The sequence below is a fragment of the Arabidopsis lyrata genome, assembly GCF_000004255.2.
Source record: "Arabidopsis lyrata subsp. lyrata unplaced genomic scaffold ARALYscaffold_6, whole genome shotgun sequence".
Classification (NCBI taxonomy): Eukaryota; Viridiplantae; Streptophyta; class Magnoliopsida; order Brassicales; family Brassicaceae; genus Arabidopsis; species Arabidopsis lyrata.
Genome location: NW_003302550.1, coordinates 11612173 through 11639846, shown reverse-complemented (window position 1 = coordinate 11639846; position 27674 = coordinate 11612173). Strand labels below are relative to the sequence as shown.

The window sequence follows — 27674 nt, the reverse complement described above, 5'->3', positions numbered from 1 at the left end:
TACAAAAGTCCATGGTAACATTGTTAGGACTAATAATTGTAGACTATATTTTAAAAGTATACTTTTTATTCTTACATGATGCTCTCCCTGTGATGGAATGCGGACTGTCCTTGGCCTTCCCGATGGACTTTTTGTCTTCGGGCCATTCACGTCCACCTGAGTTATATCTGCTGGACCTCCGTGTCCCTTTCTTTAGGTGGAGGAAGAATATGCTCTGTCCATAATTTACGCCATTCACTTACAAATGCATATTTTCCTATCAAAGAGTAGATGTCGACGTTTCTTATACCTACGGCGGCTAAAGCGTGGCAACATGGTACCATAAGAACATCAAAAACTCGGCATGTACATGTCTTCTTACGAAGATCAACCGTAAACATCGTCTCATACCCGTCGTTTACTTGATAAATCCATTCAGTTGAAGCAATCACAGCACAGTCGGTTGCTTCTTTTAGGTGATATATTAGCAGTTGTTCTATCCCTGGTGTACACCATGTCAATGTCTTTTTCACCTTCTCTCGTCTTTCTCAAAACCATCTCATCAGCATTGTCCTTATGGATTCCACCAAGGTAACTATAGGGAAATCGATGGCCTTTTGCAACACAGCATTTAAGGACTGGAGATATTACTGCTCATCAAGTTGTAGCGCATCCCCGGGAAATAAGCAAGTATCCAATGTGATATACCTATTTCAATCAGATAATTGGTACAATCCATGTTCTTTTTTTGATTTGCTTCAAACCAATAGCGCGAATCCCCGACCGTGTATGCTCTCGCTGCATTTGAGACCATTTTCGCAAGCCCCACACACTTAAAATTGTGTTTGACGTTCCTGAACAAATGAACCGTACACGCATCATGTTTCGCAAGGAGGTACACGCTCCTGAGCCCAGCGTATATGGACTGATGCCTATTAGAGACGAAGACAAGATCCTCTTCATCGGGGACAAACTGCCTAAGTTGTTTAAAAAACCATGTCCACCCACTTGTATTTTCTCCATCGATCACACCAAACGCCAAGGTGAAAATCTGATAATTCCCATCTTGTCCACTAGCAGCAACTAGGCAACTCTTGTATTTTCCTTTCGTCTGTGTTCCATCAATTACTATAACCTTCCTTAGGTATTTATACCCCGCAATTGAAGCTCCTAAAGCAAAGAAAAGATATTTGAACAATATTGTCCCCTTGTCAGAATATGTTGTATCCACCGAAAACAACGTACCTTGATTCGTTGTCTTTAAGAGATGCAGGTATGTCTTCAAAAACTTATAGCTTTCTTCCTCTGTTCCCCGAGCTCTTTTCATAGCAATCTCTCTCGCATACCAAGCTTTCATGTAGCTTATGCTGACGTTTATTTTCGACAAGACAACTTTTGGGAGTTCACAAGCTTTTAGTCCCTTCTTGCCATGAGCATATTTCGCTTTCAGTAATTCCCCTAATATACTGGCCGTTGCCTTCTTCCCGTATTGCGACCTTGCTTCAACATCACACGTATGTTTAAGAGTTGCTATTCGGATTTCCACATTCTCTGAGTCCTTGTGATAAGTAGCATATATCCTCCAATGACATTTCCGATCCCCGCAAACAGCTATCACCCTTGTCTTGTCCGATGCGCTTATTCTGAAATTGAACAACCTTTTTATTGAGTAAATACACAATGCCTTATGCAGCTCGTTCTTATTCTTGAATATTCTCCCGATATACATATAATCTTCCGACTTCTTTAAATTCATGTTTGCCTTGTCTCCGGTAACTGCCACTGCGTTGTCCTTGAACGGAGTCGCGTCACCTAAAAATATCGGGTCGTCCTACGGAACTTCACACACTGCATTATACCTACACCTGGGGGGCATCATTTGATTTCCAATGTCCATCAAAGCCAAAGCTCCCTCTTCTGGTCTCGTACTGTCCCCATCTTCTACACCTATATTATACCCACTTGGGACATACTTCGATTTTCGAGGTGTCTTTCATCTACTAGTTTTGATCCCCCAGAACTCTCATTACCTACATCTTCAGCAACTACATTATTCCGTCCTCGCAGCGATAACCTACTACATCTTCTAGGTTGTTGTCGATTAGTACACCTTTCATCAGCTAAACTTCCTTCAGTCGAGTTGATTATCGGGAACACCAGGCTTGTTACTCCATAGTCGATCATTTAAGTTGGTCTTCTTGACGACCCACTATCATCGTCCGCATCCCCAACACTACCATCTGGTGCATGCCTAACCCTAATGATCCCGCTCGGGGACAACTGTCTTTCGACTTCGATGTCTGTGTTTTCCTGCGTTATCGTTTCGCATGCAATATATCTCCTCACCGAGGACACAACTCACTGCGCCAATTCTAAGGACAACAATGACTCGTTATCTGGTTCATCTTCCGCGTCTGTCCCCCGCTCTTCTTCGCTGGCCATCTCTGCACCATTTGTTTCTCCTACTTCGGTGTTTAGTAATGACTGCGCCAACTGTTCATAGCTAAACATTACAGCATCATCAGGTCTACACTCCTCAACTTCCCGATAATCACATGTACGTGTTCTTGCTATCGGGGACAGCCTGAGATTTGCACCGACTATTGATGAACTCGTCTCCTGCGTTGTAGTCTTGTTACCACCCGAGGTGACCGCTACATCGTCTTCTCCTCTAACTTCAGCATCGCCACTAGCGGACCAACTCTTGACTCTCTTAGGGTTGTAAGGATCCCAGTCCGTCGGGTAGTCTCTATCGATCATGTCTCTCATTTTATCAAAATCATAATCTTCTGAGATCTCACAACTCACCAACGTTTCCCCAGAATTAGCCCCAAACTCCTCCAAATAATCCGATCCTCGACCTTTTTTCACATTAATAGCCTTGTATACTTGCTCTATCTCATCCACTTCTGCTAGGAAATCTACCTCTTCATACGTATATGGAAGACAGTGACTTCCTAAGTCTTGTCCCCCCATAGCCTGGAAACTTCCTCTGTGACCTGTCTCCGCGATTGCTACAGCTCTTAACACGTTCTCATCGAAAGCGCTGAGTTCACTCTGTCCTCCGCGATCTGGCATGTCGTCCTCGTCTTCATCAACACTTACGTACATGTTCATGCTCCCTTTCTTTAGACGAATTTTTTTGAATTTTGTCAACGAACTCTCGCTGTCCACAGAAACAGCTGAGTTCCATTTTCGTCTTTTTCTTATCTATCCCATACACTTTCGCGATTTTATCTTCCACTCCCTCAAACTTGTCTTCGTCTTCTACATCAACACATTTTGCAAAGTACCGATCTGACATACGAAACCGCCACATACCACCCTCCAGACATTTCCAATTTCCGACCAGCATCATCACAGATTTGTCCATCCTAACCTGTCCCCAAAATAATGCAAAAACCAACATTAGTTCAAATTTACAATAGACTATTTATACCTTCTGGTTTCCCACTATTTACTGCAATTGCATTTATGTAGCTACTCAAGAAGAAATTTTGTACCTCTGTAAACTTTCAGTCCTTCGCCTTAAATGTCCCTCAGCCTCCACCACTCCTTCGCGTTAAATGTCGCCCACCAGAAACTCTCTCAAGAACACTCCATAAACCAATCAATTTTTAGAGCTCTTTTTCCCCAAATCCTTCCCCATCACGTCCCCATTTAATGTTATTATCTTCCTTATTATTACCTCAATTATTTTGTTATTAACTATAATAAAACTAATCATCACTTTCATTTAATGCAGCAGACCTGCTCCCCGGTTCCCAACAAGCGACTCCTGGCGACTCCTGTAGCTCCTTCCACACTCCTGACGCATGCAGAAGGGTAAACTCGTCCGTCCTCTACCACGCTACCAAAGACATGTGGTATGAATGCTAAATCGTTTTGCAATGTGGTACATTTTCTAGGATTTTCGAAAATTGTGGCACATTTGCCAAATCTCTATAACTTATCTAGAAACTTAACATTTTATATTGTGAAACAAATTTTTTTTTCTAAAACATCTTATATTATAAAACGGAAGAAGTATCATTTACACTCTTTTTATATAAAAAAGCTATTCCTTATTGTTCCACAAACCTGTTTTTATTGAGAACTTTTGTCTTTGTGGAAAAACAATTATTGCACTACTAATTTTTTAATAAAATTTTGAAATTTCATCAAATAAATATGTGTATGAAATGGTAGTTTCAACAAGTGGTTTTATAACTAAAGTTCATCATGAGGTTCAACAGAAAATATCAATTTGAAATAAGAGATAATTGGCTAGGAGACAAAGATTTTGAGTCTAATTAGTTTTTCATAAAATCTTGTCGTAGTACATAACATAGAAGACATTAGCCCCTTTTTTTTTTTGCCAAAAATAGCCTTACGTGTGTTTCCATTCGATATGATCCGGTTTAATACATGAGACATCAATATGTTGTGCATGAATATCCAAAAATCTTTATAGATCTATGTATATATCTTACATGTAATCTTCCTCGTGTGCCGCTATCGTTCATATTGAGCCAGGATCGAACAGAGCACCGCACTGTAATAGCAACACTTTAAATTCAACACAATTAGTGTTGCTATTATGATGAATCTTCGTAAGTTCTGTGACAATTTAACAAAAACTGATGAAAATGCAATGACAGTTCGACGAAAATCTGTGAAGATCCGGTGATAATTCAAAGAAATCCGGTAAAAACTCGACGAAAACCGCTAAAAATCCATCGAAAATTTGACAAAATTTATGATTCCAATGATATTTCAATGTCCAATTATAACGCATCATTCACTTGCTCCGTTCAGCGGTTTGGGATACAGTAGTTATAATTATGTTTGTAGCATGCATACAAGTATAATAATGTTAATAACGTTCTATATACGTTTTTTTTTTGTAATATCTTGCTCTATATACGTGTTTACATATATACAAATGTTATAACGCTCAATATATGTGTTTACATGCATACAAATGTTAATAATGATTCATGTACATGTTTATATATATACAAATATTAATAACGTTCTATATATGTATACATAGATCCAATAATTTAACACTATAATTATTTTTAACGCTCTATACATGTATTTTACATGTATACAAACGTTAAAATCGTCTAATATATATTTGTAGCGTGCTAAAAATTTTCCATTTTGACAAAAAAACAACAATTAATGTTAGTCTGTCCGTTATTAAATGTTTGGTTATAGTAGATACCCCTCAATTTTTTTTGTCTCATATAAACGTTATATCATCTGATTAAATACCGCTTTATTCCTTTTTGCCAAAAAAGTCAAGGGTGCTATCCCACACGCATAAGCGTGTAAGCAACTGGTATTTTGTAAATTTTTTGAAACCGAGGGCCATTGATAGCGATCTATTTTTTTTCGTCTGAGACAAATCAACTTTTTTCGATTCGCTAATTTGATGCTCTATTTTTGTCTCCGCCCAATCGACCTTTAAAATAATTGATGCTCAATTTGATATCAGCATAATAATAATGGTCAATTGTAATATCGATGTGATGTCACTTGTCAAACACCATCTTTTGTCTACATGCATGTAAATTTTGGTTTTCACTATCCTGATTTTGCTTTGTCCCAAAATGATTAATTAATTTCACACTTTCCGTATCTCGATAAATTATAGTTGAATGTAAAAATAAATTGTCTCAATATACAAGCAACCTTAATGGCATCCCATTTTTCATTGCAAAGATTTTCAATAAAATGCAACGAATTGTATCATTTTTAATAATAGTATTAGAAGCCGATAACTTAATAATATGGGTTTTGACGGCAAAAAAAAAGTGAAAAAAAAAATAATAGTTCTAGAAGGACGACAAAAAAAAAAGTAGGAAAAAGGTAAGGAAACTTTAGTCAATAAAGATGTATATTCCTTAAAAAATTAATAAATACACTTCTCTGTATATTGGTACGTCTGACGATAAGTAAAAAAACTGTAAAAAGTAAAAACAGAGCATTGAAGATATTTTTGTCCAAATCAATTTGGTTTGTTTTCAATTTGATCGATTGTTTGGTTTAGTTCTTTTAATTCTGTACAGATTGTGAGATTGTTACTCAAACTGGAAAGAAGGTTTGTATGTTGATTTGGGGTTGAGTTTAAGATTAGTTCAATCGAAAGAACTAAACCGAGTCAAACTTTTATTAATTGGTTTCAATTTGTCAATGTAACTAATTTTGGTAATAATTGAACAAAAAAAAAAAGGATGATACAATACCAAATGTAACTGTTTATAAATTAAAAATTGTTTTTAATTTTTACTTGAAGATGATTTGCTGTATCTTTTCCGTGGATTAACTATAACGCATCGTCTTATAACGCATGAAGAGCCAGCAGGATTACTCAGACAAAAGTTTAAAAAAAAAAAAAAAAAAAAAGAGAAGAATCTTTTTGTGACTTCAGAAGACGAAGAAGATACAAAGCGTGGCGGCTCTAAACTCAAAATTCCTCCTCCCAAATTCCCAAATTACCCTCTCTTTTATTTTTCTAATACCCTAAATAATGAGTTCTTGATTCCAAAGAGTCGTCCATTGGGTTTCTCGTAAACCAGAGAGATACTCATTAGGAAGAAAATCAGACAAGGAGAAACTCTTTTTGTCATCTCTTGTTTGTTGGTGAGTCTTGTGTTGACTATAATCCGACCAATTTTGATCTTTGTTTGACTTCTGATCAACTTCTCAACTTCGTAAGCTTTCTCTGATTCTCTGTCTCTGTTCTTGCCTCTTGGAGAATAAAATCATATGTCGATCATTACGGTTCTTTATTCTCTTTTAATATATTGCATGCAATGATGAAAAATTAAAAGTGATTATTCGGATGATAATCATTACAGATATCAAAAAAAAAAAAAGATTGAGAAGAACAGAGAAAAATAAATCGTTGACTATATTAGATTCAAGAATCATGTTGCATTATGATCCTTGTTCTTAAAGATTGATATTTTTGAGTAACAAAACTCGAATTTCCTCTGTAAAAATTGCTTCAAGTTAGCTCTAGAATTCACAATTTTGTCTAATGTTTATAATCGAATTTGATAAATTGGTTTTTAGGCGTTGACCATATCAGATTATGTAAATCACATTGAATTAGTATTGTTGTTCTTAAAGATTGTTACTTTTGAGGAATCAGATTGATTTATATGATTTGGTTGATCATAAATATTGATACTTTTGAGTTTAACAGGTAATTGCAGGGCTTGAAGATGAGGCGTGAGTGTCCATGGCTATGGAAAGTCGAAAGCAGACGGCTTCTATGGCTATTGGGACTCACATTTGCTCTCATTGTTACCTTTCAATACATCGAGCTACCTTACGCTATCTCATCCATATTTTCTTCCACCAAGATTCCCATTTCAAGAAACTCAACTTCACTTATAGGTGACTCGACTTCCGCTATGGCGCCGAGTCCCCTGGGAGATGATGAAGAAGTTGAGGTTGATCAGATTTTCGATAGTACCGTGAATTCCTCTGCCCCCGCCATTTCGCCTATTACCGCTACATTACCGCCTTTACTGCCTGCTCCTAGTGCAAAGTCTCCGGCTGCATTACCTGGTTTAAACCCGTCTTTAGTAAAGGAAAATGCAACCTCGCCTGCTCCTAGTGCAAAGCCCCCAGCTGCATTACCTGGTTTAAACCCGTCTCTGGTAAATGCAACCGCGCCTGCTCCTAGTGTAGAGGCCCCAGCTGCATTACCTGATTTAAATCCGTCTTTGGTAAAGGAAAATGCAACCGCGCCTGTGGCTAGTGCAAAGGCCCCGGTTGCATTACCTGGTATAAACCCGTCTCCGGTAAAGGAAAACGTAACATTGCCTACCACTAGCAAGGTACCGGAAAGGAATCCAACTAAGAAAAATGTTGGTGATGCTTCTTCTATTGTCAGATTTGTTCCTGATGTAAAAGAGAACGCGAAAATGCCTGCTTCCGGGGTGATGTCAATATCCGATATGAGCAAGCAGTTGCGTCAAAACCGTATTTCTCATAATCGTCTAGCAAAGGTTCATCAAGATCTTGATATAATACATCCTTACTTAAGAAGTAACAATAGTATAACATGTTTCTTTTTCTCTTTTCAGAAACCAAAATGGGTTACTAAACCTGACTTAGAGCTTTTACAAGCAAAATATGATATCGAGAATGCACCGATCGATGACAAAGATCCTCTCCTATACGCTCCTCTTTATCGCAATGTTTCCATGTTCAAAAGGTGAGTCGGTTTTTTTTTACTTGAAAACTGCATCAAAGATCATATTCTAATGATACTAATTTGAGTTGACATTGAATTCTCTAGGAGCTATGAGTTGATGGAGAAAATTTTAAAGGTTTATGCTTACAAAGAAGGAAACAAACCAATAATGCATAGTCCAATACTTAGAGGGATTTATGCATCAGAAGGCTGGTTTATGAACATTATTGAATCCAACAACAACAAATTTGTCACAAAGGACCCTGCAAAAGCTCATCTTTTCTATCTACCCTTCAGTTCCCGGATGCTTGAGGTGACTCTATATGTTCAGGACTCCCACAGTCACCGCAATCTTATTAAGTATCTAAAAGACTATATAGACTTCATTTCTGCTAAATACCCTTTTTGGAATCGAACTTCCGGTGCCGATCATTTTCTTGCCGCCTGCCACGATTGGGTAATGCCTTCTACTCTTTTCCATGAGGATATTTTGTGACATTTCTATATGAAGTTATAAAGATGTGATTATTGAGAACATTTTTTCTGATAAATTATGGTCTTTTGTGACATATTTCTTTGAGGTTATAAGGTTGGATTTTTGAGGTCATTTTCTGATAAATGTGTGGTCTTTCATGACATTTTCAGGCTCCATCGGAGACGCGGACGCATATGGCGAAGAGTATAAGGGCGTTGTGCAACTCGGATGTCAAAGAAGGCTTTGTCTTTGGAAAGGACACATCTTTACCAGAAACTTACGTTAGAGATCCCAAAAAACCCTTAAGTAACATGGGTGGAAAGTCCGCGAACCAAAGGCCGATACTTGCTTTCTTCGCTGGGAAACCCAACCACGGGTACCTCAGGCCAATCCTTCTCTCCTACTGGGGTAACAACAAAGATCCCGACTTGAAAATATTCGGTAAACTTCCGCGGACTAAAGGAAACAAGAACTACCTTCAGTTCATGAAGACGAGCAAGTACTGCATTTGCGCCAAAGGCTTTGAAGTGAACAGCCCGAGAGTGGTAGAGGCCATTTTCTATGATTGTGTTCCGGTCATCATATCTGATAACTTTGTCCCGCCCTTTTTCGAGGTTTTGAACTGGGAATCATTTGCGATTTTTATACCGGAGAAAGATATCCCGAATTTGAAGAAGATTCTCATGTCGATACCAGAACGCCGGTACCGGTCAATGCAAATGAGAGTGAAGAAAGTGCAGAAGCATTTTCTGTGGCATGCAAAGCCAGAGAAGTATGATATGTTCCATATGATTCTTCATTCGATTTGGTATAACCGAGTTTTCCAAATTTCTGTTTAAAAATTTTGTCCAACAATTCAATGTACATTTCTTACAGATAAAATTTCTGAGTAAACTCAATTTACAAAAAAACTATATCACAAAACCAAGTGGCCACAATTTTATTCGATCAGTAAATCTAGTAGTAGTAGAATGTTTTCACTTATTACAATGATACAGTGTATAGTTTGATTTCAATCAGTAACAAAACAGAAGCATGTGAGAAACAAGAAGCAGAATTGAAGCTGCCATGTTCAGAAAACCAATCTTAGTCTCTAGAATTTCTCTGGAATTATCTTAACCTTTTGGAAAATTATTCAACACCGAAGAGGACAATAAATGGAGATGGTGATGTTTGACGTAACTGGAGACATGTTTCTTTTTCATATGTTTCGTCTGTCTCTTACATTAACCTTATCATTTCTAACTTTTCAGTATTTTCTTGGCCAAAAAAAAAAAAAAAACCTTTCAACGTTTTTAACTTTTCACCAAACATATATTATATAAATAATAAATAATAGGGTGCGAATATAATTTGTTTAACTTTTGACTGATTGTTTCTACTACTTCTATGTCTGAAATATATTTAGATAATTTAATGTTTTGTCCAAAAAAAAACAGATAATTTAATGTTATTATCTCTGAAAATGTACTGCATTATCCTCTTCAGCCTATAAAAAGTAGAATCTCGAACTGGCATGGAAGTGTTTGTCTCCTGGTGGTCTGAAAATCATGATTAAATATTTACGGCATTACCATTTTACTCAATATCGTATTTTAAAATTTCAATAACATCTAATCTAATCTAGATGTGGGAGAGAAAATTTTTAGTTATGCTTGGATTTTGTGGTTCATCGGGAAAGATGGGAATAAAAAGGTTTTCAAGAGATTACAATCTGAACCCAGAGATATTTTAAATCATGCTTTGAGTGAAAAATTAATGTGGGAAGAAGCTCAGTTGCATCCGATCTAAACTAGTTCTACTACGGAAACTTTGGAACGACCGGTTCAATCTATAAGATGTCGGATTGATGGTTCTTGGAAAAATTCAGATCCAACAATGGGTATAGGATGGTGGTGTTTTCAAGGAAATGATCAAACGTTATTGCTCGGTGCAAAGTACCTTCGGAGGTGTCCCTCCCCTCTTCACTCGGAGATGGAAGCTTTAATTTAGGCTATGAAAAATATCCTTTCAAGAGGGATCGATTGTCAGGTGTTTGAATCAGACTGCTCGGAGTTAGTCTCGATGATACAGTCACCGGATGAATGGCCTGCTTTCTCCAATCTTCTAGACGAGTTTGGTTTTCTCCGTGTCTCTTTCCCTTTCTTTTCGCTTTCTCTTATTTCTCGTTTATGTAATGTTCAAGCGGACTGCTTAGCCCGTTCTTCTAGACTTTTATTTTCTGAAGTTACTTTTGTAAACTCTACTCCTCCTAATTAGGCAACCAATCAAAGAATTATTTATTAATCAATGTGTAGTTGACAAAAAAAAAAAAAAAATTCAATAACATTATTTATCAAAAGTTTCGGCATTTTGCAGGTATTCATTCTTGAGTAGCACAAAAAATATGGAAACATCGTCGTTTTTGAGGATATCATATACACAACCATTTTAATGTGGAACATCATCACCAAATGGAAAGCCTTAATTATGTTTCTTGAATCAAAACTCTCTTACTCCATCAAAACCCTAAACTCTAAATCGTTATAACTTGGTGGGATTGTAGATCCATATAACCCAAAATTAGTTTCATTCCAACATTGTTATTGTATAGATACACTGAAAGTTGAATTCTAATAGATAACAATTATGACATACGCAATATTAGAACTGTAAATGGAAAAACAAAAAAATTCAAATCATCATTGCATGCTGAATTTCAAACACTACTTTAGACACTACAATCAATATGATGTGTGTAATGCTAATTGGTTATATATTGTGAAAGACTAAAAAGGTGATGCTCTGTCGTTATCGCTTTTTTTCTAGAATCAACCATAGCGACATCATATAAGAGAAAACAAAAAAAACCACATTTATATCCCCACTTGTTATAATTTTGAAAAGCAAAATAATTTCAAGATTTAGACACTGGTGGTCCAATTTCAATAATTTTGTAGAAATATAAATGAAACTGCTCACTGATTATAACCCAACCCGTCGGCAATAGTTTTGAGTGTGTGTGTTCTGCCCCGAACTGTAAAAATTATTGCAATAGTTAGATTGTTGTTAAAAAAAATGGTGATGAAAAAAAGATAATGCATAAGATTCCAAAATAAAAAGATTAATAGCACCAAATAATGCATTTTATCGTACATGGTTTTTAATAATAGGACATTATATAATCCGATGTCACGTTATTTCGCTTAGGCACTAAATGGTAACATCAAAAATATATTCAGCTGAATTCAGCCAGATTCAGCAATTCCCTAGTCACCATTTGCATAAAACTAAATTCAGTTCAATTCAGCCAGATTCAGCAATTTTTTCAACACTAACAGATATGTAGATATATTTATTTCTGGTAAAAATTCAGATAATAAAGAATACACAACTCGAATTAAAATATTTTATATATGAGAAATTACAAATCAAATTTATATTTTAAAATAAGTCGTACTATATAGATACAAATACGATATTGAATCATTCAGACACATAAAATTACTACCAGAATAGACAAGAGACAAATTTATGTTCGAATATTATAGATATTTTTGGATAATTTTAATAACTTTAAGCTAATCTAAAATAAATTTTTAAAATTCGCAAAAACAACTCATACATATGCTAAAATAATTTTTTAAAAATCAAAGTTTTGATAATTCTATTAATCATTCTCGTCATATTATTGATTAAACTACTAGATGACAATAAAAAATATAGATAATCTTTATTTTATTATCATGTTAATTTTTGAAATTAATTTTTCAATAATGTTTTGACAAAAATTTCATTAATAATCTCTACATTTTTAACAGTTCAAAAACTAAATAGGATAAAATAATGGAGTTTTTGCAAAAATGTCATTTTTTCAATGCCACTTTTCAAAAATACCCCTTTTTAAAACCTTATAAAAAATACTCTTAAAAATATAAGATTTACCCAAATATGTATGTAATATTATTAAAACATACACAAACTACATTTCTATGTATCTAAAATCTTATAAATACTTTATAAATACCTTATAAATCCATTTTAAATACCTTTAAAAACCTTTAAAATATCTTGTAAAACTTTTGAAAAACCTTAAAAATCTTTTAAAATAACTTGTAAAACCTTTTAAAGCACCTTATAAAACCTTATAAATACTTGGATCGAGTCTTCAAGTAGTAGTTACAATCCATAAGTACCTTATAAACCTAATAAAACTTTATAAAAATTTCAGATTTAAAAAGGGGCATTTTTAAAAATGGACATCTAAAAGGGGCATTTTTGAAAAGGGGTACACCAAAAGAGGTATTTTTAACAATTTCAATTTTGCTAACCAATATATTATTTATATTAGTATTAGTTTTAGATAATTTTAGTATTTATTTATTAATATAAGAGTTACTTAGACAATTAGATAATTTTATCTATTTTATTTAGATATTTCTTAGTTATTCTATTGATTAAGATTCATAATTATTTGACGATATTTTTCAGTTTAAGTCTTAACTATTTTGACAGATTTTACCAAAAATCACAAAAACAAAATTCAGCTAGATTCAGCAGTTACCATTTAGAAATGTAAAAATTCAGCTAGATTCAGCTAAAAATCACTAAAAATTCAGCCAGATTCCTCGGTTACCATTTAGACCCTTAGTATCAATTTTTTTTCCACAAATCTTTTTCAAAAAAAAAATCAATTTTTTTTCCAAAAACATGCGCGATAAATTATACTGTTTATTGACGGAAATATATCATGAGTTTTTGGCCAATTATCATCCCTCAAATAGTCATGCACCATTACCAAAATCATCCAAAATTTTTTTTACAAAAACAATTCATGAAAATGTTCTGAATACACATTCTTTTATTGTTCAACAAGATTTTATATATATTGCTACTTTCTATCGAAAAAGGATCTAGGTTCAAAAGACGTCACAGATAAAAAAATTGCCGCTATAAAAGTTAAGCGGAAACCATAAAACTTGTAGATAATAGGATAAATAGAAGCAATCCTAACAATCAAACCATAAACGTTATCGCGGAATCTTTAAACTTTGATAAGAATAAAAAAAAAGAGGTAAACCAATGCATTGAAAAACAAAGAACACCTATAGTGATCTATTATTCGTGATTAACATTAATCGAAGCTTAGAGGTCGCCAGTTCGAGTGACGTTTGAGACGAAACTAATATTACATACTGTGGTTTCGGGTCTGGGGAGATTACGGATTTTGGCCTAGAACCTCCTGGTATTCAAAAAAAAAAAAAAAAAGTAGGGTATAATTAACAGTCCTAAGTTCGACTAATGTAGTTCTTGCAAGAACCTTGATAAAATTGGGAAATTGGTCACTACAAACCTTGATAAAATTTTGTTTGGATTAGAATGGTCTCTTGTTCGTAAATAGTAGACAATTTTCAAATTCGTTTCGTACATTCTGTTTATTCATTCAGATTAATTCAAGTTATAAATTGACAAAAACATAAACAAATATCTCTTCCATTTATTATATGAATCATCGACAAAAAAAAATAACATGGGTCGGTGAATTCCTGTAGAATATCTTCGAATAACACTGTAGCATTTGCAATAATTGAGTTGAAACTGTTACATGCATAAATATGTATGAGTGGGTCCAAAACGACAACCATACGCGCGTTTCGTTGACTACCTTATACTCTCTTAGGAAGAAAATCAAAAATCTTTATGGTCATGTCCTACATTTCCAGATGTCTCATGGACCACTACTTTTTTCCATTTAAATCATATTTTTGTTCCAATGTTTTTCGCTATCCTTTTTTTTTTTCTCGTCGACACATAAAATGTCTTTTTCTGCCGTCGACACAAAAAATGCCTTTTTCTCTTTTCTTTATAAACTCATTCTTCTTTCACGTCTTTTTCCGTAATTTTTGTTCTTATTATTAAATATTATCAGGATTATACTATTATCTTGTTAAAGGAACAATTACAAACAAAAAAAGAATCCAATATATAGCCTCACTCAAAAGAACGACAAACTTTTAAGATGTTATTTGAAACTTATAGAAATTAATGACTTCATAAACCAAATGAACAATGAAAATTATGATATACAACTATTTTAGTTCTGAGTTACACCACTTTATTATGCATTTTAAGATAATTCCTTTAAAATGAAAATAGGCAATGTCAAAGTGTATTTGACATCGCATTCGAACATTTGTTTGAATACTAAAATATGCCAATATCCATGCGTCCTTTGTGAAATAACGATGTCTAGACAAGACATTACCGCTTAATTGTTCATACAAATTCGTTTTCACAATTTCCAAATACATATATGTTGAATTCGTGCAAACTGAACAGAAAATTGGATTGAGAGGACGTAAACGTACGGTAACCTTGTCAAATATTCTCTAATACGTTTCCAACAACTATAAAACATTCTTCTTCTTTTCTAACCAAACCATTATAGATTGTTGTCAAGAAATAGTTTCTTCTTCAAACAATATTAGTCGCCGAACACTAAAATCCGTGTTGTGAAAAATGTGAGTAGATAGATATAGAAAATCTAACGCAAAAACATAAATTTACGTAGTTCACCCAACAAAGTTTGTTGGTTACGTTCATTGGTAAATGAGATCAATTTTATTACTAGGAACGTATTACGGAATTTCATAATACAATGTAGATTAGAGTAAATACAAATATTTATAGAAATTTTCTAATCTAAAACTGCGGTTCATATAGATAATAGCGAGGCTCTTGTAAGTGTTTTCTATATATATAGACCGCAATCTCAGTTTAAACTTTTTGCTTGAACTCCTTACGTGTGACATTGATATTGATTTGTACCAGATTCAAGCTTATCAAAAATCAGTAATCATGTAAACATTTGAGAAAATCAAATTTTAATATCACGATCTAAGTTTATATTGTTGATTCTTTTAATTATAAGATCATCTAATAATGGACAATCGTTCCTTTCCTTTTCTCTCTTTTCTCTCCTCTGTTTTAGATCTAGGGTTTTCTCGAGTCGCAGCCGCCGTAGCTTTATGTTCTTCATCGCCGGTGGCTGGGTCAGGGTTTGAAGCGGTGGTGGGCGCCTTCTTCTCCGGTGATGTGTGGTGTGGTTGGATCCTCTGCTCGATGCAAGTTGGTGGCTCTTCTTCTCGGCTGCTTGGAGGTGCGGTTCCTGCGTTCTGCTGGTCAAGGACGCTGGCGGTTCTGGGACTGTCTCTCTCGGCTCGGTGGCTTCAGAGATGTAGCTCTGGCTTGCGGCGGAAGTTGGGCTTTGGATTGGTGGGTTTCATCACTTTGCGAAGAGATTAACGGTAGATCTTTGGCAGGATCTTAGATGGCTAGATGCGGGTTTCTTTGGCCGGATCTGTGTGGTTTGTGGATAGTTTGAGCCTCTTCCATCTGCCGCCGCCGTGTTTGGCTTTCTCTTCGCCGGATCTGAAGTTCGGTTTGCTCGGGTTGGTTCGAGGGTGCTTGACGGAGGAGGTAAGGGTTAGATTTGTGTTCTCTCTTCTTGCTAGGTAGGGGAGAAGAGAGGAGAGGTCTCGGTTGTGGCAGATCTACCTTTCCGAGAGGAATGTTCCGGTTGTGGCGTGTTTCCGGCGATGGCTTGAGGCAAGAACCGCTAACTCCGGCTGATTGCTTGTCGTCGAATACTCTGTTGCTATGGAGTCGTCCTTGTTAGCGTCGGTCTTCTAGGTTAGATTTCGTGTTTTCCGGTGTACCGTCCGGATCAGATCTTCTTTTTCCGTCAATCTTCGATTTGGGCTTTTCCTATTTTGTATCCGTGTAATTTCGCTGGCCCAAAAGCCAAAGCCCAGTTTGGGATGAATTTAATATATATAAAAAGTAATTTAAAAAAAAAAAAAAAAAAAAAAAAAAAAAAAAAAAAAAAAAAAAGATCATCTAATAATAAAAGAAAATTCTGTTAATACTCTATACTTTTAGCGCCGAAACATAAGACTATGCCATATATACCCATACGTTTTATTACTTCATTAAAAAAATAGAGCTTCGTCTCTCCAGAGAACAAAGTGGCCTGCTTCAATTTTGGTTTGGTAAAAGCAGACATGATTAACTGTTTGGGGGGAATGGGCTATATTTTTTACAAAATCATGAAAAGATTCTATGAATTAAAACAAAATATTTGCTTACGATTTAAGGTGAGGTTAATTTTTTTTTTTATCAACAAGGTGAGGTTGATTTATAAACACTTTTTCTTACCCATTCGAAAATTATTTGCTTATGTTTCAAAGTTATGTATAATTTATCTGATTACTATGTGTGTTACCAATCGGATCCATATTATTATTAGTAAATTATTATTATCAATATTCAATACACATGACCCTTTTCCTTTATGGTGAAGTGACAAGTACAAATTATTTAGTGGCCATAGTGCCGGCCTGATTGTGGAATAAGATGATCAAGATGATATTATTTGTTATTGATTACTATTAAAATTTGTTGGATGGACTACTTTTGGCCACAATCTGAAAATGAAATAATTGAAGAAATACTTTAGTTAATGTACTATAAACTAAAATTAGTAAGAAAAATAAACAAAGTGAATGCTAAATAAACAAAACAATTTCCATTAATTTCTTTTTTGATAAAGAGATTTTGCTATCTTTAGTTTCTCATTTTTCATTAATTCAGTGTTCAATAATTTGTTCGTACCACTTCAACGTATTTAATGCATCCATACTAATAATCACACTAACCGCTCTATTACAATTGCCGTTAAACTTCATTCTTAACCAATCTATAGACTATTGGTCAAATGATCCAGTTAGTCACCAAGTAATCCAACTACTAAATATATTTTTTTGGCTAATCGATTATTTTTTATTAAAAAAAAAAAACCATGATAAAGTAAATTGGTCTTTTTCTCTCCGTTGGTAGAATTCGAACCCATGATCTAATCTTAATCACTCTCAAAATTTCTCCAAAATCAACTGATAGAGCTATCGTAGAGGACTAAATTGCTTTGTATAAAGATAATATCAATGAACAAACAAAAAAACTAATTTCTTATAGAAAAACATGTTGCATTTTATCTTTGGTAGCTAAACCTAATTCGAACTCAAGAATGTAGGTAGCTACAAAACTAAGATGTTTTAAATTCTCTTCATCCATGTATAGAATTAACTATAGTGTGGTGATCTTTCGGGGAGAAGTCCACTCTGAAGCACTTCGGTGCGTTTCTACCGGAGCTAACCGGATCAGCCGATAGAGTTTATATAAAACAAAAAAAAATCATAAAATAGCTAAACATTATTAATCTGAACATTATTAATTATATTCTTAGAATCTGAACATTTATATCCCTTGTTTTTTTCCATCAAAAATAGACTTTTTCTCTCACAAGTCACACCCACCTACCGTGATGGTTTAGTTTATTATATACTTTGACCAACTTTAGCGTTGGACAACTAATAATTTCGGTTGTGATCGATCGACCCCTAAATATTACCACTGCCAAACCATGCATTGTGATTTATTGATCATATAATTATAAGATTCAACGATATTAAGCTCTATTTTCAAATATATAATACAAAACTATCAAATAACATAAAATAATAACATCGACTAGTCATCGTTAAGTCGGCGTAATCGCAAGTTGGCCATCCAGCAAATGAGTAGCGACTAGCACCTTTTAGAAGTTTGATCGCCACAACCATATCAATCAATCTTTAGTCTATAATAGAATATTTATACCAATTTTAAATGCATGTATGGATATCGAACATGCGGTTAAGGAACGCAAAACGTCGATCGTTGCTGCTACTTGAATTAGTATATATGTTCATACCCAAATTTGTAACCAACTTTGTCTTATATCATCAATTATTTAATTTGTGCTTGTTATTTCCCTAGAATTTGTCTTTAATTTGTATATTTATGTAAGACTAATTCCAAAACATATAAAAATTATATAGAATAAATTATAAAATATATAGGGATAAACAAAGAATTATGGGTTTGTCCAAAAAAAAAAAAAAAATAGCTTTGCTTGTTGAAATAGCGATGGCGCCGTCTTGAGACCAAAGGGTAAGACATTCCATTGAAGATGTCTATTTGGAAGGTAAAACGCAGTTTTGTATCTTTCTTCAGAATGAACGCCGAGTTGCCAAAATCCTGACTTTAGATCAAACTTCGAAAATATTTTTGCACCTTGGAGATGTTGGAGAAGCGCTCTTTTATTTGGTAGTGGAAACTTGACGTCTTGCAGATATTGGTTTAGCGGCTTGTAGTCAATAACTAATCTGAGTTTTTCTCTTGCTTGTTCTGCACGATTATTAACGTAGAACGCTTTGCATGCCCATGGAGAATTTGTTCTTGAGATGATACCTTGATCCATCAATTGATTGCATTCTTCATTTGCCTTCTGCAACAATGTTGGAGGCATTCCTGCATGGCTTGCCTTTGTTGGTGTTGTGTGTACATCTTCCTTGAATTGTAAGGATACGAAGAAGCTTGAGTTTAACTATAGCGGATGATTACACTTTTGAAGGAACTCCGTGTGTGAATCAGCACATGATGTCATCTTTAATTCTTCTTCAATTTTGTTGAATTCTGCAGATACTGAGTCTTCGATTGAGAACAAGCGATGCATCGTGGTAAAAGCCTTGTAGAGATTTTTCCATCTCACACCTCTTGGTTCTAGAGAAATACCGAATTTCTTTTTCAGTACCGAATAAGTATCCCACCCAAGGATTAAGTCTTTACCAGGTGCAGATGAACCTAGTACTTCCTTAGTAACTTGACATCCAGGGAAAAGCTCGATTGTGATTGGTTTTGATTTCAGCTTAACCGTTAGGGATCCAGCATTCGCGACTCTAAAATCTTGTTGATGAGGCATCCACATGGTTCGTGAGAGAATCTTTGGATTTATGATTGTTGTATGAGCTCTTGTGTCGAAGAATGCGATTGCATGCACTGGCTCTTCTCTTTTGGAAGGATCAAAGATGGTTACTGGTAGATGTGGTGTCTGAAGTTCATCTTCTTGAGGCATCTGGGTAATCTTGAAACAACAATCATCTTTTTCATCTTCGGATGAGGATTCTGAAGATTCATCATAATCTGAATAACTGCATATAGCATCATTCTCGTCACTATCGTAAGATAGTATTGACTCAAGATCGTGGTTATCGATATCAAGATCTGGAGCTATCTTGGATATCGAATGAATGAGATATTGTTTCTTCTTTTTAGACTTGTTTGGACAGTCTTTTGCAAAATGCCCAGTCTTTCTGCATAGAAAACATCTCGAAGTTTTCTTGAAGCTTTTCTTCTTCCTAAAGAATCGCTTGCGTTTAGTCTTGTTGAAATATTTCGACTTCAAGAATGATTTCTTGGATCTTCTTCGGTCTTTTCGTCGATCTTCACATGAACATTTTTTCTTTTTCGAACATTTGATGTTCAGATCCGGGCGAGCACATATCTTCGAAAGATGCTTTGACTTGTCCATGAATTCTGACCAAAACTCCTTTTGCTTACAAAGCTTGTCAAGGGTTCTGAACACGTGCTGCTGGATTTGTCCAATCGAGATTTCTTCGATTGTCTGCCCTTGATCTCTGATATACAGCTTTGTTTGTTGACTTAGGTAATCGTCTATGGATGAGAGATACACTTGCTTCAGGCTTGGATTGTTTAGACCATTGAGAGCATAATACCTTCGAGTTTGTCGCTCGAAATGCTTTGCTAAATCTCTCTTCTTCAATGAACAACACCTTGCTGTGTAGAACTCTTCTTGTAGTTGTTCTTTTAGATGACTTGGGGTGCCAACGAATTCTCTATGTATTTCTCCAAGAAGTAGAGGTATCGTTGTCTGATACACCTGCTGCTGCCGATATTCTCCAAGCGAATTCCACCATTCTTTTAATGCGCCTGAAAGTCTCGATGTGAATTGTTGTATCACCATTTCTGTTGGGGAAGTGATTGCTTCGGAGGTCATCCACGCATGAAATTCGTCAAGACGACTATTCCATTTTTCAAAATGAATGTCATCGAATGTGAACACCATTATCTTTGATGCAAATTGCTTCTTTGGTACGCCTTGAGGTTCATAGCCCATCTCCTCGTCACTTGAAATTTCTTCATAGATTGGCTCTTCTTTTGGAATATGTGACTCATCTCCTATTGCAAACTGATTTGGAAGAGATTCATCTGTTTCTGATTCATTGACAGAAGAGGTTGAATCCGAAAGAGCTGAAATGTGAGTCATTGTAACAATTGGTAGCGACTGCTGCTCTTTTGATTGAACTTGCAATTCTTGTCTTTCGTCATCAGATGTTTTCACAAGATTGTCTAGTAAACTAGACATCAAAAACTCGATCATCGCAATTTCTTTTTCTTTTGCAACATCCTCTTTCTTTTCATCTTGAGCGGACTCATGGCTTGATAAAGATGTGAAATTTGGCTTCTTGGATGGATTGATGTGAAACTCAGAATCCTTTTGACGCCTTGGATTAGATCTTGCCACCTTTGTTCTGAAATTGCTGGTTGAAGTTGTACCAAACCGAGATGTAAAGGCTTCATCAGAGGATAAGAATCCAGGTACATGCTGTTTTGGTTTTGGATCTTGATATCCAGACAGAAATCCTGGAGAATATGATTCTTGATATGTGGGTAATCCAGATGACATATAGTCAAAAGGATTATACACATTAACTCGCCTCTGATTCTAGACTAGACTTTCTAGGCTCCTTTGAAGATCTTTGAGTTGATATTTAAGATTGGTTTGTTCAGCTTCTTTACTTCTGAACTGAGATGTATTAACTTTCATCTGTTTCGCCATAGACATCATTTCCAGGTGCAAGTTGCTGAGTTTCTGTTGAATCTCTGATATGGCTCCTTGTAGACTGTTGAATCTTCTATTGTTGTTCTCCGACATTTGATCAATCTTGTGGCTAATGGATGACAGTAATTGATTCTGAACAAAGGCATTTTCTGTTTGCCAGTTGAGAACCTTCTCTGCTTGGCTTAATTCGTCGGGTCCAGAGGAGTTGATGTTGTTCGGAACAATTTTTGGTGTATGCACAATATTGTCCTTGACAAAGTCTTTTGGTGGAGGAAAATCCATCCTTATCATCATGAGTTGCTGGTTTGAGTCATCCTTCTTTGTTGAATACTCGACTATGAAGTCGTAGTTGTCGTCACCAAGTGGACCTACTGTAGGATCTCCTTCAAGGTAGCGTTTATAAAGTGGATCCTTCTTTTTTCTCCGTCTTCTTCGCTTTTCATCATCTGATTCATAAGAATCTTCCAAACATGCGGTGCATGAGCAGACATCGAAGTAACAATGTCCGTTCTCATCTTTGAATGGATATACAACAGTTCCATTCTGACCAAAAGCGATTGGTTGAAGATCTTTCTTTTTGACGGGATCATAGAACTCTTGCTCCTCAATTTGGATAGTGAATTGAGTAAAGAGTTTCTTTTGAAAAGACGATCTAGGCTTTTCGAACTTTATCTCAGTGGTTCCATCGCTTCTAGAGTGAAAGCTTACGTCAGATGACTGGATCGGTGCTTGAGATGCTTGATGTATCTTCTCATAGCTTGTTACCCATGACTCTGGCAGTTTTCGTAGCAATTCTTCTCGAGATATCTGTCTTGTTTATCTTCTTCTGAACTGCTTGGTCTTCCTTTGTTGAACTTCACCATGTAATACTGTAAATCTTCATCAAGTTGCATCTGATAGTCGACCGGATAATGAACCCAGTTGGGTATGAACGGAAAAATTGAATAAGTTCACATTTTACATTATTCACAAAACCAATTATTCACAAAACCAACCACTGCCGTGAATTTAGTTTAGAGGTTTGATTTCACATGTGTGAAAAGGGGGTTATCCTACCAACGTTGTGTTGGTCTAGTGGTAAATCTTCCAGGTGGAGATACTGGGTTCGACGCCCGTTGGGAGTAATCTTTTCGGACTTGAAACTTCCAGATATTCAAAAAAAAAAAAAAAGGGGTTATCCTAAACTGTTCTAACGTTTAAGTCTAACCCTCTTCTTTGATACAAATTATTGGTAACATGATAAAAATTTTAGTGTGTGGATGTTCTATAATTTATTATTGATCCGATTGGTAACAAAATTTTTACAAAAATTTTAACGGTAAATTTTTACGGAATAATGTAAAACTTTAAAAAAGATTGATATAAAAGTTGTACAAAAAAACTTTGAGTATTGCTTTTGGTAATGCTTTTAATATTGCTTTTGTAATTGATAATTATCAAAGCGGTACATCATGTACCACATCGGTACATAGTTACCAATCAAAACCATTATTTCATTATTTACACATGGATGTTGCTAGTATTCTAAAAACAGACCATCTAGATGCAAAACGGCCATATGCCTTCTGAATCATACGGTTTTTTGTTAATATGTGGTCTCAAGTCTTAACCGTTGAAAATTATCGTTTATTTATTTATTGATGTAGTTTTTAATTTATAATTACATAAGATTAAATTTCAAGTTCTAGATTTATCAAAATTCTAAATTCTTAGCGCTTAACGATTTTTAAAAAATAGATATTTAATACCAAAATCGATTGCAAAGATTGTTAAAATTCAATTTGCCCAAAAAAAAAAAAGATTGTTAAAATTCATAGATACTCTCAACCATTGACTACAATTACATTAACAATTATTTACAATTTTTGGGCCCACATCATTACAATGCAATAAATGTCTAAGAATTATAGAAAATTTCTCTCTGTGGAAATAAAAGGATGCAAGGATCTCTTGGATAAAAACGTGCATGCAGAAATCCTTAAGAAAGTTGAGACTTTGCAGCTTAACAATCTCGAATATAACTTTTCTACTTAAATTCATCAGAATCCTCTGTATTGTATACCTATAGAGGAACCTCATAAGCGTATGAATATATATATTTTTTTTTTCAAAATGCGTATGAATATATATAAACACACATGCTAGACCAAAAAAAAGTATTTGAATTTTATAGTTGACAAAAAATATATTTAATTTTATACATAGATAATGTTTCTGTAGTGACAAGCATGATGATGTATCGAGATCACGATAAGGGATAGTTGAACAGTAAATTTGAGATGAAAACTTAAAATAAATAAAAACAGTTGACACACCATTTTCTCCCCGAAGAAGAAAATTCATAAAATCTAATAAAAAGTCACGATCATGTATTAAAATAAAAGTTTATTATGTCGGCTCTACACCAAAATAGTTTATCTCGTCAAGTTGTCTTGATTCTTGAATTCTAAAGGGAACTTTTATTTATTTATATATTATATTCATTCTAAAGAGAACTTTGATGAAATTTGCTTTTAGGAAACACGATAGATCATTGATTTCACATTAGATCCTAATCTTCTACATAATTGCATTAGTTCTTGACCTTATTTTTCTTTAGTTTCAAAATCATAATATAACCTCTTAAAAATAAAACCATTTTAGCTTAGTTCTGAGATAGCAGAATAATATATTATTTTTTTTATCAAACTGATAATTTTCATTGAAATTAAATCTCAAATTCACTCAAAAGAGGAAGAAATACAATCCAGTAAAAGATAAATATAAGATAACAAAGCAAAAAATACTTTAAAATATTCTAAAAAAATAAACTAAAGATAAATACAAGATACAATTTTATAAAGGAAGCCAAAAGAGATCGAAACAGGACGATCCCAAAGACTCCACGAGAGAGTGTATCCAGTGCAACCCGAAGGGTTACAAACTCCGCAACAAGGGCAGAGGAAGCTCTAACAACCTGGAAAAAGATCTTTTTAATACCGACGACGCTTGATCATCCAAACCACTCCAAATAAGAGAGACTTTTGAGAAGACAAAGAGGCAATGGGTGCCAAGATGAGGAAGCATAGCCCTAAACAGAGACTTATCTCAGGGGCGGATCTACCTTAATTAAAACGGGGGCAGTTGTCACCCCTAATTTTTTGAAACCTTTGAAGAGTTTTAAGGAATTAATTTAATTGCCCCCCTATAAAAAATCCATCTTGCCTCCCTTAAATTTTTGTTTTCCAATTAACCAAATTGACGTTACCGAAAAAAAAGGTAAATGAATATTAGTTATCTCTTTACCCCTTTAATTTATCTAATTAGTTACAAATTTAAATCTAAATAGAAATAACAACATTATCTAAATGCATAGACCATAATATTTCTTTTCTTTTGTATCAAGTAAAAAATTAATGTTTAAAAAATTTGTCTCTTCCCATAACTTTGACGGTTCATAATTATGATAACTGGTTTCTTTATATTTTTTATGTGTTGTTTTCCAAATATTTGAGTTTTCTATAAAAAAAAACTTAACTAAAAAACAAAAAATCTAGTAAATATAAATTTTAAATCAAACTAAATATTTTAATTCAAAATCTCTAAGTTTTAAACATTACTCTTTGATTTATTTAAACTCAAATGATTTTTAAAAGAAATATTGTATCCATTTTACTTTTCTTATATAGTATAATAAATTTTATATATCATAAATAACAAAGCAAAAAATATATTCAATATTTTATATTTAATATTCTTATATATATATATATATATATATTATTTTTTTTACATAAGATATAAATATTGATCGCCCCCTCTAAATTTTTGTTCTAGATCCGCCACTGACTTCTCTACACTTCCCAAATTACATCAACAAAAACATAGATGTCAATGCTAAAGATCCGGACAAAACCTTTGGTAACATAACATATTTGAACAAGTCTAACAGAGACCTGATCAATACAAAGTAAAACAGAATCACCATTAATAGATTAGTGATGTAGTTTGTCCTTCTCATATTTTTAACAAAATAATAACATATTACATATATATATAGATGATGATTAATGAATAATGTATTTTTTTTGTTTACAGTTTGATGTTTCGAAAACGTGTTTCTACTAGTATATTTCACTATTAATAACATAATAACATTTTCATGTTTGGTCGACCAAAAAGTTTTCATGTTTTCGAAAATTGATGATGTACAATGTGTTTGAAATATAACTAGAGAAAAACGAAACCTTATTAATATACAAAAACATATCTTATAGCTTTTATTATAATTTTGGATACTCTACTAATTAATGAGAGTTCTTACTGTTTGATCATTGGGTTGTTCCACTATCCTATTATTCATACGACATACAAAGTCATATTTATAGGGTTAGGATAAGTTACCATAATGTGGAATAACTTACAATAAACGTGAAAACTTGTGGATTGTTGTCACAATCACAACTATTTATTATCTTTAGATCTCACACAAATTTTGTTCTGTCAAGTGAATGTATCCAACGTCAAATTGGCAAAAGCCAGCTAGCTATAAACAACCAAAAAAAAAAAAAATACCTCTCAATAAAAATAGGGTCATCAAAACACAAGCAAATATGGACTTATGTTGTTGTCATGATAAATAAAAATATGTACGGGTCTTTTTAAGAGCATCAAATCAATTTAGCCCGTGGGTCCTTTTTTCTTTTACTTACTAAAGACTTAGTGAAATATTTGTCCCATATCTCCCTTTACCCCTACCACACCCCACCTCCACCCTCAAACTATTGTTGCATATAAATAAGGAAGTGATTGATAAATGTAGAGACAAATACCCATCAAACTCTGTCTCTCACTTTCCTTCATTATTAACTCATTCCCCAAAATAATTCATTTATCATATCCCCAAACTTTTTTTCTACACCGCAAAATCCAAAAAAACACAAGGGTTAAGTGTGGCATTGATGTTTTTGGTATAAAGCTCTTCTTAAAGTAAGATCACCAATGATAGCTTCAGAGAGTACTTCCAAGACCTCGGAAACTAACTCAGTAAGTCAAGAGAGCAAAGAAGAGAAGAAGATACCGGTTAAAGATACCGGTAAGCACCCGGTTTACCGGGGAGTCCGAAAGAGGAACTGGGGAAAATGGGTGTCGGAGATACGCGAACCGAGGAAAAAGTCCCGTATATGGCTTGGAACTTTTCCTTCCCCGGAGATGGCGGCGCGTGCACATGACGTAGCTGCTCTAAGCATTAAAGGAGCCTCCGCTATACTCAACTTCCCTGACCTAGCCGGCTCTTTCCCGCGGCCTAGCTCGCTTAACCCTCGAGACATCCAAGTCGCGGCTCTCAAAGCCGCACACATGGAGACCTCGCAGTATTCTTTCTCTTCTTCTTCTTTAACGTTTTCGTCTTCACAGTCTTCTTCTTCGCTTGAGTCTCTCGTGTCTTCCTCTGGGACCGGCTCCGAGGAGCTAGGGGAGATCGTAGAGCTGCCAAGTTTGGGATCGAGCTACGACGGTTTGACTCAACTAGGTAACGAGTTTATATTCTCTGACTCTGCAGACTTATGGGCTTATCCACCGCAATGGTCCGAAAGTGATTATCAAATGATTCCTTCCTCGTTATCACAAGATTGGGATCTTCAAGGACTGTATAATTATTAAGTCATAATCATAAAAAAATATACTAGTAATGTTGTGTTTAATAATTACTTTTTAATGAACCCTTTATTTTGTAGGGTGACTTTAGGGTTATTTGTCTTTAAATTCTCTTTTTCTCAATTTGTGTGTGAGAGAGTTCGATATATGAATACTTGTACATACTTCTCATAAACATGTGTTTCTTTTTTTAATAATCAGTGTGGAAAATTTGGAAAATAAATAATATTGGAGTAATAGTAGCCAATGGAAGCCACGTACCTTTCTATTTTGAATGTAGGTTGTTGATTTAAAAGTATTATTATTATTTTTGATAACATTGATATAAAATCATGTAGGTTGTTGATTTAAAATTATTGAAGATTCCTTTTCAGTTTTCTCCCTTAGAGTTAAAACTTTCTTCTGATTAAGCATAAATTAATCCTAACCAATTGTTTGTTTTTTGCCTTTTCCTGTTTCCACTACCAGTTATTGAATTTTTATATCTGTTGATGCATATTAAAATATCCAACACTTGAATTATTTTGCCTTCGAGTCTATTATTTTATTTATCAAACAATGACTTACTCATTGCATTTCCTTTTGCGAACCAATTGTAGAACAAA

The 27674-nt window shown here is 34.5% G+C and overlaps 2 protein-coding genes across 3 annotated transcripts; both read left to right on the top strand.

The window, feature by feature from the left end:
- Positions 1–6383: 6383 nt before the first annotated feature.
- On the top strand, positions 6384–9568 carry LOC110227589 (probable glycosyltransferase At3g07620). Of its 2 annotated transcripts, none has more exons than XM_021022185.1 (5): positions 6384–6612; positions 7181–7991; positions 8070–8200; positions 8285–8636; positions 8825–9568. In XM_021022185.1, the coding sequence occupies exons 2-5, from the start codon at positions 7200–7202 to the stop codon at positions 9491–9493; spliced, it is 1944 nt and encodes a 647-aa protein (XP_020877844.1). In that variant the 5' UTR covers positions 6384–6612; positions 7181–7199; the 3' UTR covers positions 9494–9568. The 2 variants fall into 2 exon arrangements, with proteins under 2 accessions (XP_020877844.1, XP_020877843.1); XM_021022184.1 differs by having other exon boundaries at positions 6384–6683.
- Positions 9569–26095: 16527 nt separating this feature from the next.
- LOC110227594 (ethylene-responsive transcription factor TINY) lies at positions 26096–27325 on the top strand. The gene has a single exon (XM_021022213.1). It carries the CDS (start codon positions 26416–26418, stop codon positions 27073–27075), a length of 660 nt encoding a protein of 219 aa, XP_020877872.1. The 5' UTR covers positions 26096–26415; the 3' UTR covers positions 27076–27325.
- The last annotated feature ends 349 nt before the right edge of the window (positions 27326–27674 follow it).